The sequence below is a fragment of the Corylus avellana genome, chromosome ca11, assembly GCF_901000735.1.
Source record: "Corylus avellana chromosome ca11, CavTom2PMs-1.0".
Lineage (NCBI taxonomy): Eukaryota > Viridiplantae > Streptophyta > Magnoliopsida > Fagales > Betulaceae > Corylus > Corylus avellana.
In genome coordinates, this window is record NC_081551.1 from 15,254,636 (window position 1) to 15,273,782 (window position 19,147).

Sequence of the window (19,147 nt, forward strand, 5' to 3'; positions counted from 1 at the left end):
TATTAATAATTGACTCATTTCATACAAAATTATGAGGTTTAGTTATGAAGTCTTTAGACTTACGCAGTTATCATATCTTGTAGGAAACTCATTCCTAAGAAAAGGATAGTGGCGAGATTTCCACTCCAGGTTATTGAGATAATTAAGACGAAAACCGACTATGTGTAATCCGATTTGATGATGATACTTATTTATTTGATGATTTTAGATTCCTCAGAATTACTTCACATTCCTATGCATTTACTCTGATTATGCTAGAATCCTAGAGAGGGACGGTTCCTCAGTTAGCTAGTTTTGAAGTAATTGTCAGTAACCCTACCAAACTAGTTAAGACCAAATTTGGGAGCGTTACACTACTATCCCAATATTTTTAAAATTTCTATAATATCTACCTTATTTGAGAATTAGTTTAAGACAAAAAAAGTCAAAAGGTTTAGGATTGATAGATTGATCCGTTTTATTTTAATTTTTTCAGTTTCAATAACTACTACTAAGCAAACCTTTTTCAACCATAAATATTAATAAAATTAGGCTTCAAAACAAGATAGAAGATGATTTTCTTGTAAATTATTTAGTTATCTACATTCAGAACGAAATCACCGAAAATGTTAGTATAGAAATGTTAATATATGACTAAAGTATCGTCGAGTCCCATTCGGATGCTAAATTTATGATATATATATTATATATACGTTGAAGTTGACGATATATATTTTTGTATGTTTTAGGAACATATTAAAAGAGTCTTTGAAAACATTTTCTTTCATTAAATCTTAGCTCTAGAATTTATTTATTTATTTTTTTCTGATTACATATTTATGCATGGCACGTTCTTCTACGCTGCGATTCTGTCTATTTTCATGCACGTACTTTCTGCTAAATTATCACTTTGATTATATATATATATATATATATATATATATATATTTTGAAGATCACTTTGATTATATGAAATAGAGAGAAAGCCTGGAAAATATATTATTATTATTATTATTATTATTATTATTTGACCTTAAAATGAACTCATTATAAAGAACAAAAAAATATCATCTCCATGTTAACACTACTCTCTATTTTGTGCATTACACACAAGTACAGGCTGACATGGTCTCTTCGCCAGCTATAAAAGATACTCCAGATAGCTTATCATCATACCAGCTCCTGGGTCCCACCCGGGTCCCACTTATTGGAATATTTTTATCTTTCCTCTAATACCCCTACTTTTCCTACATAATATCTCTTTATTCCATAATCCATACTACTTTAATTTAGTACCCATTATTTATATGTTTTACGAGAACAAAAAACTCTCTCTCAGCTACCAATTAATCCTCTTCTTCTTTTTTCAAAAAAAAAAAAAAAAAAAAATCCTCTTCAAATGACAAACAATTGTACTTTGATGAGATGATGATATTGAGTTTGTACTTTGAGACTTCAACAATTGGCCCTAATTGACAAGTTCAACTAAGAAAACGTAACAATAATGTTTTGTTGATAGATGATTGGAGTGGGCAAGTGTTTATTGCAAGCATATATGTTATTGTACCAAATTCCAATCCATTCTACCCCCACTTCATTTAACTTATAGTAATTGCTAATGTAGTTGATGATGATCATCTCCTACTCCAATTGATGAGTACATGCAAGAAAAGAGTTGAGTGGGCGCACAGGCTCGTCGGCTGGTCTGGTGTACTGACAGAAGGAAAATAGATATCTCAATTCCAAATGAAATGAAGATGAGCCGTTCAGGCAAAATAGTTTAAAATTTAGGATAATATTATCCTCATTTTTAAAAATTAAGACATCTTTATCCCATCATTTTGCCTAAATGGCTCCCCTCCATGAGATGATCAATTTCCTTGACATGAGAGGATTGATTTTCCTTATGCTCACAGATTTTCTCATTTTTGTATAGGTTCCCCTTGGTTCTATCCCATAATTGAGTAATACTCTAATCAGGAGTGTCATTTGGTTACTAATTATGGCAAGGCACATCTCCTGCCAGGTGTCACATTCCAGCGAAGTAGAGTGAGACGCGCGTACTAGTGTTGAATTTAATGTCACCTGCTATTGTTGCAAGGTGGTGAAGTGCGACATGCATATTTTGGCTACAATATGGTGTTTCTTAACATCCCACCAAGAATCCGAAGAATAGCTTAGTTGACATGATAGGCAGTAATTCCTGTGTTGCTCTTCCTTAAAATCGTTAAGGCTTAGTCCCTAATTAAGCCGGGCATAGCAGGATTAGTATTGGGTATATCGTTAATGTTTTTCATTGCTCTTATAACTTACTCTTAGCGTTTGCCTCTACCTTTACCAAGCATATATATATATATATATATATATATATATATATATATATATACACCTCAGATTCTATATATATACCTTCTATATATATACCTTAGATTCTTTTGATATTTTACTTTATCAAGTCACCTCTCTTCAAATAGAATTGTACTAGGGTTAAAGTGGTGGCACTCAAGAAGTTAGCCACCTATTCATATCAAGTGGGCTTGAACATGATTAGATTTAACTTTCTTATTGCGTAGAGGAAACTCAATTACAATATAGGGGATTTGATGCTATTTTTTTTTTTATAATCATGAACTTTTATAACCTCAAATATTGAATAAAACAATCGAACTAATCATGTCAGAAAATGATTAGGACCGACAATATTCAAGAACATTCAACAATTTGACACAAATTTAATACGAAATTAGCGGGTTAAAGTATTAAATCACTAATTTTTTTAAAAGTTTAAACTGATAGGAAGATGTAAATTTAATTATTTAATCAAATATTTTAACAATTCTCTTCACATGTGAGCTCAAACTCTATTTTAATAGGTGAAACCTAACACATGGAATATTTAATTGAAATGAAGGTAAATAATAGAATATTTAATTGAAATAAAGGTAAATAAGTTCGAACTCAGGACCTTTGGTTTTGATATAATGTTCAATCATCACTTGTCCAAAAAACTTAAGCTAATAGGAAGTGGTAAAGTTAATTATCTAATCAATACTTTAACACTTTACATCACGTGTGGGCTAAAATTCATTTTTAATAGGTGATGTGCAACATGTGAAATATTTAATTAAAATGAAAGTGAATGACATAGTTAAGGTTTAAATTCAAGACCTTTGGTTCTAATATCATGTTAAATTACTATTTTTCTTAAAAATTTAAGCTGATAAGAAATAATAAATTTTATTATTTATCAAATATTTTAACATGGGACTAAAATCCTTTTAATTATATTAAAGTGTTGACACAATTTCGACACGTAAACATGAATTGCATCATTAGTTAATAGAAGATTAGGTCTACTTAGGTATTCATAGATGCAACTTGTTAGTTCCTTGGAGAGACATGTTGAAAAAAAACTAATGACAGGTAGGCACCCATAAAAGTGTCAAATTAAGAATGTTGACAAAAGTAGGAGGCCCCATGAATGGAAAAGAAGAAGAATAACCCATGAATATGGCATAATCATAAGACCTTAAATAGTGTCTCAAGGGCAAAACGGTCCTCAGAAATGCAAAAATGTGGGGTGGGGGGAGAAAAGTGGAAAAAGACCAAACCAAAAGGAACCGGCCTTTTTTTACTCTTCCTGTCCTTAACTGTACATTGCCAAGTGGATCAACGACCATAACGACCAAGGGGCAAAACAGTCTTTTCACCTCACAGTTCCCGCCACCATACCAACCGTTTTCATCTTTTTCCGCTGAAATGCAAATACCGAAAAGCAGAAGCCCACCATAGCAAAAGAGATTAAAAAAAAAAAAAAATGATGAAAGATTCGAATATTTGGGTCAGAACATTCCAAGAGAAAATGCGGATCTGACGGCTATAAAATTCCTTCATTGCCTTTAAATTCTACAGAATAATTCTAAGCATCCAACTTTCTGTATTAACCAACGCCAAGACATATTGCCAGCTCAGACTGCCCAAACATTGCACACCACAACACACAAACACACAACATATACCCAATCATATTTCCTCCCTCCCCTGCTCCTCCTCTGTCTTGCCCCCCATCAAACTCTCTGTGTTTTTTTTCTCTGCCTCTCTCTGCCGGGAGATTTCCCATTTCCGGTGGCGGGAAAGGGGGGGTTTGACCGTTGGTTTTCAACTGGGTGTTTACGAGAGTTAGGGAATTGGTTGGGTGGTTGGGGGATCGTACGGACGGACGGACGGAGGGGGAGGATATGGTGATCTCCTTGGCGACGCCGAGGAAGTCGATAACGGAGAAGGTGTTCCAGAGAGTTGGGGGGTATTATGGGAGCAACAGCGGGAACAGCCAGAGGAGGTGCTCGAGCGAGAGCGAGGACGATTACGACGACGACGGGACCATGGAGCTGGTGCAGATTGGGGCAGAGAGGACCAAGAACGTGCTGATTCTCATGAGTGACACCGGTGGAGGACACAGGGCCTCCGCCGAGGCCATCCGTGACGCCTTCCAGATTGAGTTCGGGGATGAGTACAGGGTAATTCGCCTCGAATCTCTTCTGGGTTCTCGCCGATTTTGTTCCATTTGCATATTTCCTTTTCCTTTACTCTCTCTCTCTCTCTTCTTTTTTTCTTCTTTTTTTTTTCAAAAAAAAAAAAAAATGATGGATTCATTTGAGGTCTGTTCTTCAATGATTAGTCCTCGTTGATCTGATGTCTTGCTTGGAACTTTTAAGTTTCTTTTCGTGGAAGACAGAAAAGAATAGTGAACAGTTTATGCCGAGATTGAGAGCAGAATACCTTTCTGTTCTTATTGGACTTTCTTGGATTTTTGTGTTCTGTTTTTTTCTTCTTCTATGGAATTTTGTTTTGATGCCGGACATATTTCTTTTTCAAGTTTTTTTTTTTTTTTTGTACATCAAACGCATGTAAAATTCGGAAGTCGTGTACCTTTTATTCTTCTCCGAATTATCTGCCTCTTCTTGGAATTATCTGCCTCTGTGTTTTTTTCCTATCAAGCATCAATACTGTTCTTTTTACATACAAGATCTTCAAAATCAGATTCCTTCACTTTATTCATGATTATTTATTCCACCAATTCCTCCACGACTTTTTCAATTTTTAGAAAATTAAAAACATAGGTTAGCGAGTAAGAAATGGGATGATATCATATTGTTCTAATTCTTCTACTTTTTAACTATACTAATTTATGTTCTTGGAGTTTCTCCTCTTTTAATGACTTTTTCCCCTGCTGTTTTCGTAGTGATGCTGAAGTGGGAAAATTCTTTTGTTTCTTGGTTAAATATGTCAAATCAAATATTTATGCTAGTATTCTTTATCATGTGAAGCCTCAATTTAAATCTCGTCTTTTGAGATAATTCTTCTATTTTCTCTCTATTTTTCCTTACGGGTGGCATCTTCTGATTTTAGATATTTGTGAAAGATGTTTGGAAAGAGTACACCGGCTGGCCCTTGAACAACATGGAGAGATCATACAAGTTCATGGTGAAACATGTACAGTTATGGAAGGTCGCTTTCCACAGTACCTCTCCTCGATGGATACATAGCTGCTATCTTGCTGCCATTGCCGCCTACTATGCCAAGTACTTGGATCTTCTTAAACCTTTAACTTTTCACCCTCATTGTTAAAGATATTTTGGCATACCATAATAGTTTATTGCTTGCGAGTGGATTGTAGTTTTCATTACACCATTTTTTTATTTTTTTATTTTTTTTTATTTTTATATTGTATGACTTGATACTATTTTTTTGTCACTAAAATCTAAAAGCTTAATCTGATTTCTTATGGGGTGGCTTCCCCTCACATGGGGCAGCTGACCCCTCCTTCCCTCAAGGGGGTGGCTGCCCCTCCACTTAGTGAGGGTGACCACCTCCTTTCACCATACGAGGGGCAGTCGGCCACCCCTCTGTTAGGGGTGGCTGCCCCCTTGTGAGGAGAGGCCGTCCCTCACCTGGCTACCTCTCATCTGGCGAAAGGCGGCCCCAAGGATCTTTAAGATACTTTTTGATACCCCAGGAATCAGTTTGGTATAACTGCAAACCATAGAAACTAAATAAGTAAATGAATTCAAAGATCTTTCACTAGGCTCACTTATGTGTATGCTGTTGCTCTCATCATTAATCCACTTGCTATTTGATCAACTGCGGTAGAAGTTAAGAATTATTGAGGACATGGTGGCTTACTTTCAATGCCAAGATGATTTATTTCTCTCAACAGAATAGCATGATTAGAACTGTTTAGGTGCGAAGGGTTACCAAATTTCGTAATTATTTTTTGTTTAATGGGTTTTTCTAAGTTGTGTTGGATTGTGTGATTGCAGGGAGGTAGAGGCTGGTCTAATGGAGTACAAGCCGGATATCATCATTAGTGTGCATCCTTTGATGCAACATATTCCTTTGTGGGTTCTTAAATGGCAGGGCCTCCAGAAGAAAGTTATTTTTGTTACTGTCATCACAGATCTAACAACTTGCCATCCTACATGGTTCGTTAATAAACTCATTTGAAACTCCATTTATAATTTCTGCCTATTAATCATTGTCTACTTTGCATGACATTCTAACTTTGAAAACTGTATCCAGGTTTCACCCCGGGGTTAATAGATGCTACTGCTCATCAGAGGAGGTAGCCAAGAGAGCTTCACTTGATGGCCTTGAAGAGTCTCAAATCCGTGTTTTTGGCTTGCCCATCCGGCCTTCTTTTGCACGTGCAGTTCTTTCCAAGGTGGGTGCATGTATACCTGTTTGAGATTATCAATGTATGTGTGGTTTATTGGCTGGAGTTTCTGATTTTTATTGTGCTTTATTTGTTTTACAGGATCAGTTGAGAGAAGAGCTTGAGATGGACCCTGACTTGCCTGCAGTTTTGCTAATGGGAGGTGGTGAAGGGATGGGACCTGTTAAGAAAACTGCATTGGCTCTTGGAGAATCACTTTTTGATAAAGAGCTTGGGAAACCAATTGGGCAATTGATTATCATATGCGGCCGTAATAAAACCCTCGCCTCTACGCTTGAAACCGAGCAATGGAAGATCCCAGTAAAGGTAACGGCCTTCTTAAACTTGTCTGCATCAAGACAATACCTTCACTTTTTTGAGCATCCATTAAATGCTTTTTCCTCTTTGATGCAGGTGAGAGGGTTTGAGACTCAAATGGAGAAATGGATGGGAGCTTGTGACTGCATAATAACAAAAGTATGTTAACAGATCGCTTTCTTCAGAGTCCTCATTCTAATATGCAATACTGCTGAGTTTATTTAATCATTTAATTAATATTCTAACATTTATTAGTGATTTCTATGTTTCATAGGCTGGACCTGGCACAATTGCAGAGGCATTGATCAGGGGCCTTCCTATTATTCTGAACGACTACATCCCTGGACAAGTTAGTCATCAAATTTTCAGTATGCATGAAATTTTTTTAGCCCTCATTACTAGTAGTAACCCTTTTGCTTTTGTTTGGCAACCCCAGGAAAAGGGCAATGTACCTTATGTTGTAGACAATGGGGCTGGTGTCTTCACACGAAGCCCTAAAGAAACAGCCAGAATTGTCACAGAATGGTTCAGCACAAAGAAAGATGAGCTGAAGAGAATGTCAGAGAATGCTCTAAAACTAGCACAACCGGAGGCTGTCTTCAACATTGTGAAGGACATGCACGAGCTTGCTTGCCAACGGGGGCCTTTGGCCAATATCCCATACATGTTAACATCATCATTCACAGACCTAATTTAATTGACAAAAGGGGTCTTCTTCTATACTCTGACTAAGGTTTGCCCTTAAGTAGAATGCCATGTACAGCTAGCTTTCTTATATATTATCATTCTTTAGCCTTGGAAGCTTGGTCACCATTGAGTTGTAAATTATGCTGAACAAGCTCTGACGCTTTTTTAAGGGTTGGGTATTTTTGCAAGAAGATAGGATTATGTGAAAGTTGCTTATAATGTTGTAATCTTTATGTTGCAGTGTATCACCTTTTTATTTTTACCCTAATGATCTCTGCTTCTGGCTGTACGTTGTTTACTCTAAATTTTGACTCTACAATTAGGGCTAACAATTTTTTACACGAACCCAACATAAAGTTAGCGGATTAGGGTTGAGGGGTTTGACTCGTTTAATTAATTAGGTCGGGTTAAGACAAACCTATATAGTCTTATATTCATACATCGACACGACTCGAACCTGTCATGCAACATAAATACTATTAAATTTGACATGCGAACACAAATTATCATCCGTACTTGCAATGCCCTTTCTTCCAATGACCTCAATTACAAAGGTTGCCTTAAACTCATTGAGGCTGTACAAGCACATTGAAGCTTAGAAGCAAATAATATAGGGCTTAGAATAGAAGCAAATAATTCAAGTAACCTTCTCTCTTAAGCTTTCGCTTGTCAAGCCTAAGGGATTGTGACACCTTGTTGAACTTGCTAGGCAAGGCTAACATAAATGGACAGGTAGTTGAAAGAAAGAATGATTCCCCATTGCCAAACAGTCAAACAATTGTCTCAGTCGAATTACGTATTCATTTTAGTAGAGTTAGTGGATGATCCTGGTTGACTAATTGTTGCCTTGTTGCACTCTGTGCTATTAAATCAATATTAGTTATTGTCTCACAAAAAAAAAAAAAAAAACCCTTTTTAAGGCTGCGGAAGAGCTTTTCAGGTAATTTTAGAAAGAGTAGGCTAAAAATACCACAACTTTTACTATAATTTTTTTTTTAGAAAAGTATTAGAGAGCCAAAGAGTAGGAGCCAAGATTCTTTCCAAATTAACGTGACAAGAATTTTAAAATGAAAAAAAAAAACAGCCGATCTGGGGTGTTTAAAATTCTTGCCACATTAGTCTGGAAAGAATTTTAATTTCTACTTTTTGGCTCTCTAACACTTCTCATTTTTTTATAATCTGATGTAACAATTCAAAATAAGTAACATAATTAAGCAATTTTTTATTTATTAATTTATGGTGCGTTTGGAATTGCGATTTCGCAAGAATAATCTGCGTTTTTAAAAGATATCATAAAATATAAGGTGTTTGACATTGCAATTTAAAAAATACTTAATTTAAAATAGGAACAAAAAATCTACGATTTTTATAAGCAAGTTAGGGGGTACTTATTTGAAAAAAAAAAACGTAAATTTAAATCAAAATCATGATTTCGAATAACAAATATTTGATAAAAAAAAATATTTTTTAACATGTTTTACAAAACGCATTTGCGATTTTAAAAAGTAGAGATTTCAAAAACGCAATTTTTAAAATTGCACTTATTGAAACTGCAATCTCAAACGACCCATTAATTAATGAGTAACTAACTTATTAATTATATACTCTTAATTATTAATTATTTCATTAATTATGAAACATTACATCAACTCATGATGTTCCAAGATGAATTTTCAAGACAATTTTGCATCCTTCCAATTCAAGGTATACACATGTTTTTAATGTAAGATAAGAACCTCAAGCTATCTTAGTGGTGGGGGTGTAACCGATGTTGGGTCAGACCGGAAGGCTGACAAGGCTCTGGCCAACATGGTGGCGCCACGCAAGCGAAGAAGCCATGTGGCATTGGAGAATTCGAAGGGGGTCTTTTTCAATGTTTTTTTGTGCGATAATCGAAGTCAACCAGGATAGCTTATGGAAGACCCCAATGTGGTCCAATGAGAATTAACAAATGTTTTGTAGCTCCACCGCTAAGTAGATTATCCTTAGGATTTAGATTTTTATTATATTAAGGGATAATTTTATTGAATACCCTTTCAACTTTTATCCGATTTGACAAATATTTTTAAATTTTAAAATCTCTCAATTTAGTCTCCTGAATTTTTAATTGCAATTAATTTAGACCCTTCGTCAAATTTTAAATGTTAAATGACGTTTATACCCCTAACTTTTTTATAAAATTTCAACTTTACCCTTAATTCTAAAAGTTTTTTATTTAAAAAAAATGAAAATCATTGATGTTTTGGTCTTTTTTAGTATTTCTAATGGCTATATTTAACGGATAGGTTTAAATTGAGAGCAATTGAAAGTTTATAAAATTAAATTGAGAGATTTTAAAGTTTAAGAGAGGTTTGTCAAATCGGATGGAAGTTCAGGAGTCTTCAGTCAAGTTACCCCTTATATTAAAAATTCATTATTCTATTCAATTTTGTATGAGTGAACTCTTTGTAAAATTACAAATTCTACTACTAAATAATAAAAAATTAGAAATTAAATGGTGATCTTTGTCACAAAGGAGTGACTGGTTGCCCTTCATCTGGTGAGGGGAGCTGCGACTTATTTATTTTTATTTTTTTAATTTAGGGTAAATATATATAATTTTAGTACGACTTCTTCATGAAAATATATGGAATTGAAAGGAAATATATTTGATACAAAAAGCTACAATAGAGAACTTTGAGATAATTTTTTTGGCCCAGGGATCAATTTAATACAAATCCGAATGTTGTGATTAGTTTATTAATTTTTCCTTAATTTTATTCTTTTTTACTCAATTTTTGAAAATATGGAAAGGTAAAATGTCATTTTTTTAATCCACAAGTAAACCCGAACGACAAAGATGAGCAAAAAAAGAGTAATACTATAAGTCCTTCCTGTGTCCCTTCAATGTGGCTTTTAAAATCACCATTAAGTTTGTGATTAAATTTTGATTAAATAGTGATTTTAAAAGTCACATAATCTTTAAAGAGATACAATAGAAACTTGTAAAATTACTAAAAATAAAAAAGCACAAGACAAGATCTTTTCCACTTATAATTGTAATGGATTAGTGGGAAAGGAGATGTTGGATTAGGAAAGGCATTGAACTCTAGTTAATATTTTGTATTAATAATTTAATCCCTAAGAAAATTCTTAATATGTGTGCATTTAATTCCTCCATAAAATATTTAACAGTTGAATTAAAGTAAATGTAGACTACCACTTTAATTCACTACATCTTTTCCTTAATGCCCAATTTAATCACATATTTTTTCTCACTTGGAAAATATATTTCCCCAAGGTGTTTCTTCAATTTTATTTCTTATGTGATATGTTGATGTGGCATGAATGTATATGTGATTGTGTTTTATTGGTCTTATATGGCAGCCTAAACATGTAGCACAAAGTACATCACCTTTTTTATTGGAATATAAATGAAAGGAGTAGAATGCACGATAATTTGATAAATATGACTACCGATTTTAGTCCGTAGAGTGGAATTTTTTGGAAGTTGTTATAAGGCGGATGGGGTTCTCAGATAGGTGGGTACAACTCATTATGATGTGTATTAGTATGGTCTCGTATGCCATTGTGGTGAATGGACAGCTGGTGGGGAACATTAAGCCATCACGGGGCATAAGGCAAGGGGATCCCCTCTCCCCTTACCTCTTTATCACATGTGCGGATGCACTTAGTTCTCTTATTCACCATGCTGAGTGTTCAGGATGTATTACAGGGGTTCCAACTTCAAGAAAAGGACCTCAGCTTAGCTATCTTTTTTTTGTTGATGATTGTCTATTGTTTTACAAGGCTAATTTTATTGAGTGACGTAGGCTAATGAGACTTGTTGGAAAAATATGAAGTTGCTTCGGGTCAAAAGCTTAATAATGAGAAGACTTCTAGTTTTATTTTTTATTTATTTTTTCACCAGAAATACAAGTAAAGAGAGGAGACAAGAAATTATTTATCTGTTGGGTTTTCTAGCATCGCAAACTTATGAAAAGTACCTTGGGTTGCCGACTTTGGTAGGAAAATCAAGTTCCAAAGCTTTCAAGAGTATCAAAGATAAAGTGTGGAATCGATTGAATAATTGACAGGTCAAGTTTCTGTCACAAGTAGGAAAGGAGGTGCTTTTGAAAGCTGTCGTTCAAGCCATACCTACGTACAGTTTGAGTGTATTCCAGCTCCCAATCACTTTATGCAAGGAGATTAATGGGATGATACATAACTTATGGTGGGGACATCTGGATAATAAATCAAAAATCCATTGGATGAGTTGGAAACACATGGGCTACTCGAAATCTCAAGGTGGTATGGAGTTTAGGGATCTTGTGATTTTTAATAAAGCCCTTTTGGCCAAACAGTGCTGGAGGCTTTTGCAAAATCCCAACTCTTTGGCTGCGGATATTTTAAAAGCAAAATATTATTCACATACAAATGTTTTGGAGGATAGTTTGGGGAAACGACCATCTTTTGCTTGGTGGAGTCTTTTCTCTGCTTCGGATGTTCTAAAAAATGAACTCGTATGGAGAGTGGGGGATGGTAGAGATATATAAATAGGGTGATCGATGGCTTCCGACACCAATTTCTTTTAAGGTCCAATCCCTTAGAAGGCTGCTTTCAGAGGATGCAAGAGTGATGAAGCTCATTGATCTAGAAACAAAATGGTGGAATCTGAATGGCATCACATAAGCTTTTAATGAAGAAGAAGCCCGAATAATCTATCAAATTCTTTTAAGCCCGTTATTACCAAATGATCAACTGGTTTGGAGATGCACTTCTAATGAGGAATTTTCTGTTAGAAGTGTGTATCATATGGAGAACGAATTGCAGACTTTGAGGGGAGGTGCAGGATCCAAGCAAGATAAGAGAATGGTATTTGGAAGACCATGTGGAATTTAAAAATCCCAAATGTGGCTAAAATGTTTATGCGGCAAGCTTGTCAAAATCTTCTACCTACTAAAGCAAATTTATTACGAAGAAGAGTTGTCCAAGAAGCATTGTGCCCCATTTGTGGGAGAGATGAAGAAACGGTCAAACACATTCTATGGAGCTGCCCATCCACTCAGGATGTGTGGAGTTGTGAGCCAAAAGAATCACAAAAGGCCATTGGTGATGGACTCAATTTTTTACATGTTGTAGAGGAGATGGTGGTGAGATATGAATTGGGAAAAATCGAGTTCATGGCGATGATAGCCCGAAAAATGTGGCTTTGACAGAATAATGTAGTGCATGGGGTGTTTTTTCTCACCCAAATCTAGTATTTTGTAAGGCTACTGTAGCTCGAGGAATTTTGGAGGGAAATTGAGAGGGAAAATGAAGCACAGAGCCTTCCCCAACTAGGCACACCTATTCTTTGGAAGCAACCCCGCGCACGTATGTATAAAATTAATTGGGATGTGGTTGTGGATTAGGGGTTGCAATTAACCAAATTGAACTGTGAACTGATGTCGGTATAAAAATCCTTAACTGATTACCGACCAAATTCTGACGGCAGGCGGTTAATATCAGTTTAATTGTAGTCAGTAAGTGGTTGGTAGGCGGTAAATGATTAATGTGTCTACCCCTAAATATAACTCTCACGGTAAGAAACTTTCTCGTTCTTTTTTTTTTTTTTTTTTTTTTTTTGAAGTCTTTTTATTTCCTTTACTGAGTTGGAGAAGTTGGTAGAAGTAGGTAGAGATAAACTAGAGTCTGAAAAGACATCACGTGACCTTCCGTGCAGTCAGTAACCAGGATTTACCACTCTTTATGCATGTCCAACAAGATTAATAAATGAAAGCCACTAAAATTTACAAAAACAAAAAAAGTAAAAAGAAATAAATAAAAAATAAACTATGATAAATTAACGAGTTAGTTAATCTTACTTTACCAGTTAAATAATATTTTTACTTCACATCCAAAACCAATAAACTAAAAGTAAACCATTTTTTTTAGGTAATGAAATTACCATAAAGCTCCCAATTATGAAAATGATTGGCCCATTATTTACAACAGTTAAAGGTAATCAGTGGATAAAGTTTTATTGGAGGGATTATTTGGAACATCTCTTATATTCTAGGGATTATAAAGACAAAATACCTAAGAAATTATTCGCTTTTGACAGGAATAAGCGTATTAACTAAAAATAGAGGAAAAATGTTGTAGGTACCAAAACTTTTATAAAACGATAGATACCAAAATAATGTGGAGCTTATTTATTGTAAATGATCAAAACAATAAATTAAGAGAAATATTACGAGTACCAATGAATAAGCTTCACATCAATTTAATATTCATCTCTTAGTAAAAAATTTAATATTCCTAACATTTTTCAAAATAGAGAGCTGGAAACTGGCCATTGGTGAAGATATGTTGAATTCTTGTCGGTTCGTGCTACCCATAAGTCGATTTCTTCCTCCCAAGTCTTAGAACTTGTTTTCACCATATAAAAAGTTGACGGGGACCACTTTGATTTTGGGGACCACTTTTTGTAAGGGGAGTAATGCTATGAACTATTTTTTTTATGCTTTCAAAGTCGATGTACCTTTTAAAATCACAATTGAATCAAAATTCAATAATGGTCAAACTCAAATTTAGTGGTATTTTAAAAGTCATATCAACTTTAAGAGAATAAAAAATAGTGTATAGCATTACTGCAAAAGGACACGAAAAAGTCACTAACAAGTATAATGTGCATGGAGATCATTATTTTTTCCGCAAGAAAGTGATCACTGACAAGTACAATGTGCGTAGCAATTTTTTTTTTTTTTTTTTAATTCCTTTTCTGGAACCGATAGTAATATACGTATACATGTATGAAAATGTTATTTGTTATTGCCTAAATGGTTAGTCGTTTGGTGATAAGGCAAAGGGAGTGTATACTACTTCCTACAAACACAATGTTCAAATTAAAAGACAACCGGCCTTAATTAATTAATTAATTAATGCATAGATATCCAAACTTTATTCAAACCTAAATACCATATTCGGACTTAGAATTACATGGTATATATATATATATATCATCATCATATTACAAAACTTCATCCCCTAACATGATTTTTTATGTTACCTCCTGTACATAATTTCAATAATTTTCAAGATACGTATGATAGACAAATTTTTTAGTTAAATTGAAATTCATGGGCTTTTATTTATTTAAATATATAGAAGTAATTTTTGCGTGAAAATTTAATAAAACATTTTTCTTAATTTCAGTCCAGGAAAATATGAATTTTTTCTCTCTCTAACTTAATTCACATTTGTTATATTATTTCATTCTTAAACATTTATATTTCTCACTTTTGTTTTATGTTTCTAAAAACAATAATAATAATAATAATAAACAAACTAAAATTAATATAAAACAAGCTTGTACCCCGTGCAATGCACGGGTTGTACGTTTTTTAAAAATGACAGGACAGAAAATAATAATAATAATAATAATAATAATAATAATAACAATTAGTGGATGTATAAATGACCGAAGAAAAAAAAGTTTTTTTTTTTTTTTTTAAAAAAAAAAACTTTCTATAAAGCTTTAAAAGAAAAAGAAAATCATTGAGAGACCATTTACATTTTACAACAACACAAATACTCAAGTCATTTTTCCATGCCCTTAGGCCTTATCCTTGCATAATTGCATACTCAAAATAAATTTATTTAAAATACTTTCAAAGAGAGAAGTTTGAGAAATTACACTAACTAATTTCCTTCTCCTTATTGAATTAACTGATTGGCTATTCAAAAAAAAAAAAAAAAAAAACGTTCATTAAATCATGGTTATCATTAAATTTAGAATTTTATAAAGTGTAATCCTTATAAATTGAAACGTATTAAATAGTTGTACTTATAGATGTAGTATAAAACAAAAGGAACTATAAATATTTTTTTGACTATATAATCATTCAAAAAAACCTTTTATTTTTATATATTTTTAGTTTTTTTTGTACCACATCAGTTTGTAAAAGTATTTTTTGTAAAATGTGTTTGTAAGCTTTGCATTCCTCATACCCACCATAAAAGCCTAATTGTAACAATCTTATAAGTACCTAAATGATTCTTGTAAATATTCCTGACTATCAAAATAACACATTATCACACACATCATATTTCTTATATTAACTATTAGGCTACCCAAAAATTAATTTGATATAACCTCATAAAAATTTTGAAGGTAAAAATCATAATCTATTATAAAAACTCTAAAAGCCAATGTCGTCGATCAATTCTTTATTCTATGCTTTATTTTTTCCTACGTAATGTCCTTGATCAAACAATATTTATATATATAATGAACAGCAGCGTAAACTAAAAAATCGTCATACCTCGTATCAAAAATAACGACAGAAAACTCTCTCACCATTATTTCCCTTAATTCATTATAAAATTTACAAAAAGAGAAAATTAAGCAATTAGAATTAAACAAAATATATAAATTAGAATAGAAGATAAAGACAAAAATCGAAAAGATAAGAACAGGAACACAAAATATAAAGTCAAACAGAAAATGAAAAATACTAATATAATAGAAAAGAGTTGTCTTCGCTATAGACTTTTTTTTTGCTCCAATAAAACCTTTAAAGCCAATGATAACAATCAATTAAGCACCTAAACAATGTGCATTAAACATAGGAAAAAAACTATCAATGTACAATATTGTAAACTAAAAAATCGTCATATCTCTTATCAAAAACACCAATAGAAAACTTTATAACCTGCGACATGTGTTTACAAATTATATATTCGCACAAAAGCATATATGTGTCAAACATAATAGATAATCTACAAATTGGATAAGAACAATTTAAGTTATTATATCATAATGCTATGTTTTTGTACTTAAAAGTGAAAAATTGGCATCAATCTTAATTTCAATTTAACCAAAAATGAAAAATAGGAATGCATTTAAAACAACCTTAAAGCATATCAATTATAGATCTGCCATGTTAATTATTTTACCTAAAGAGTGCAATACAAACAAAATGTATTGTTAGAAATTAATGCTAGAAAAAAAAAGTAAAGAACCTAAATAAAAATTAAGAAGAATAATGAAAAAAAGAAAGAAAGAAGAAATCACTTGCATTTAATTACAAACATGATAGATAGGATTTTTTTTTTTTTTTGGTAAAAAAGTTAAGATAAATATAACAATAGTTTCAGTGACATTGTTTTGAATCATATTTCAACTAAATAATATAATTATATAACAATTCATTTTATTAATTGTAATATTTATATAGCAAGGAAATCTATTAGAGAAAAATGTACACTAACAACATTAAGCAATTAATGCTACAAAACAAAATAAAGGTATTAAATAAAAATTCAAGAAAAATAATAGCTATACCTCTAGGCCTATTGTAAATTATTTCCAAAAGAAATAAAAAGCAATCACCTGTATTCTATATTTACAAACATGATAAATTAGGATAATTTGAAGAAAAAAAATCAAGACAAATATTACTATAGTTTCAGTGACATTGTTTTTGAACAGTTTGTGTACATATTTGTAGTTAAATGAATTGCAATTGCAAATATGATTTCTTGTTAGTATGTGTTTATACAAATTTTTTTTTTTTTTTTTTTTAATTTGAAAAAATATTGAAATCAAAACAAACTTAAAAAGTTTGAAGTGTAAAAAAATTGTACAAACAGAATCAAATCTAAATTTTGAAATAGTTTGAACAGGAGGATGATCTAGAAACAAAATATTGAAATCAAAAAAACTGAAAAACATTTGGAGAGAACAAAAATTTTACAAAGGTAATTAAATTTAATTTTTGAAATATTTTGAGCAGGAGAAGAAAAACATTTGGAGAGAACAAAAATTGTACAAACCTAATTAAATTTGATTTTTGAAATATTTTGAACAGGAAGACGATCTAGAAATAAACTAAAAAAAATTTGGAGAGAAAAAAATTGTACAAATTAAATGGAACCTTTTTTTTCTCAAGAAAAACAAAAAGAAAACGAAAGATAAGAAAACCTTGTTGATGAAGATAATTTTATGTTTGTTTGTTGTAGTCTGTGATGTTTTAAACTGTAAAGACGGTTAGTTTATCACCTTCAATGGAAGGGGAAGCCATGTTTGAGTGAAAGTGAAACAAAATATTGAAATCAAAACAAACTGTAAAACACTTGGAGAGAACAAAAAATGAATTAACGTAATTAAATCTGATTTTTGAAATATTTTGAAGAGGAGGAGAAAACCATTTGGAGAGAACAAAAATTGTACAAACGTAATTAAATCTGATTTTTGAAATATTTTGAACAGGAGGACGATCTAGAAACAAATTGAAAAACGTTTGGAGAGAAAAAAAATTGTGCAAATTAAACGAACATTTTTTTTTTCTCAAGAAGCACAAAGAGAAAAAGAAAGAGAAGAGAACCTTGTTGACAAATATGATTTTCTTTTCTTTTTTGTCGTATGTGATATTTTAAAATGTAAAGACGGTTAGTTTATCAAGTTTAATGGAAGGGGAAACAGTGTTTGAGTGAAAGTGTGAAACATGACAACTTTTGATTGTTTTTAACTTAAAATGACACTTGGATTTTAAAATGTCACATGTCGCAATTTTATGCCCTTCTACTAAAAACTCCCCTATTATATATAGAAGATTAGATTATATATGATATTAGAGATTTGATATTAGATTATATTAGATATTAGATAATGTGGGAATAAATAATGTTTGATGGCAGTTGAGATTGAGAAAGAAGGTAGTTTGAAAAAAAACACGTGTGTTTTGATTTTAAATAAAATGATACATGTCATAATATTAGCCTATTCTACTTAAAACTTTAAAAAATTCAAACACACCATTTCAATGCTACGTGTCAAACTCTTAGACTCTCCTGTCTAAAACGCACAGTTTGATTGTTTTTAACTTAAAATGACTCTTGGATTTTAAAATGCCACATGTCGCAATTTTATGCCCTTCTACTAAAAACTCCCCTATTATATATAGGAGATTAGATTATATATGATATTAGAGATTTGATATTAGATTATATTAGATATTAGATAACGTAGAGATAAATAATGTTTGATGGCAGTTGAGATTGAGAAATAGGGTAGTTTGAAAAAAACACGTGTGTTTTGATTTTAAATGAAATGACACATGTCATAATATTAGTCTATTCTACTTAAAACTTTAAAAAATTCAAATGCACAGTTTCATTTAATATAATGATTTGTCAGATAAATAGAATGCCACGTGTCAAACTCTTAGACTCTCCTGTCTAAAACTCTCCTATTATATATTTTTAATATAATGATTTGTCAGATAAATAGAATGCTACGTGTTAAAGTCTTAGACTCTCCTATCTAAAACTCTCCTATTATATATTATATTAGATATTAGATTAGATTAGATTAGATACTCACAATCTGTTTTCACATTTATGTCAAATAAAAAACAAAAAGAAAATCCTTAAAAATGCATTAACAAAAAAGAGTAATTTTGAAAGCACATCCCATCCCTAAAA

At 32.3% G+C, this 19,147-nt stretch overlaps 1 protein-coding gene across 1 annotated transcript; it reads left to right on the top strand.

Annotated features, from left to right (window-relative positions):
- Window positions 1-3,982: 3,982 nt before the first annotated feature.
- On the top strand, window positions 3,983-7,958 carry LOC132165589 (monogalactosyldiacylglycerol synthase 2, chloroplastic-like). Its single transcript, XM_059576217.1, has 8 exons — window positions 3,983-4,496; window positions 5,389-5,561; window positions 6,300-6,461; window positions 6,559-6,700; window positions 6,794-7,018; window positions 7,106-7,168; window positions 7,284-7,358; window positions 7,446-7,958. Exons 1-8 carry the CDS (start codon window positions 4,218-4,220, stop codon window positions 7,704-7,706), a joined length of 1,380 nt encoding a protein of 459 aa, XP_059432200.1. The 5' UTR covers window positions 3,983-4,217; the 3' UTR covers window positions 7,707-7,958.
- The last annotated feature ends 11,189 nt before the right edge of the window (window positions 7,959-19,147 follow it).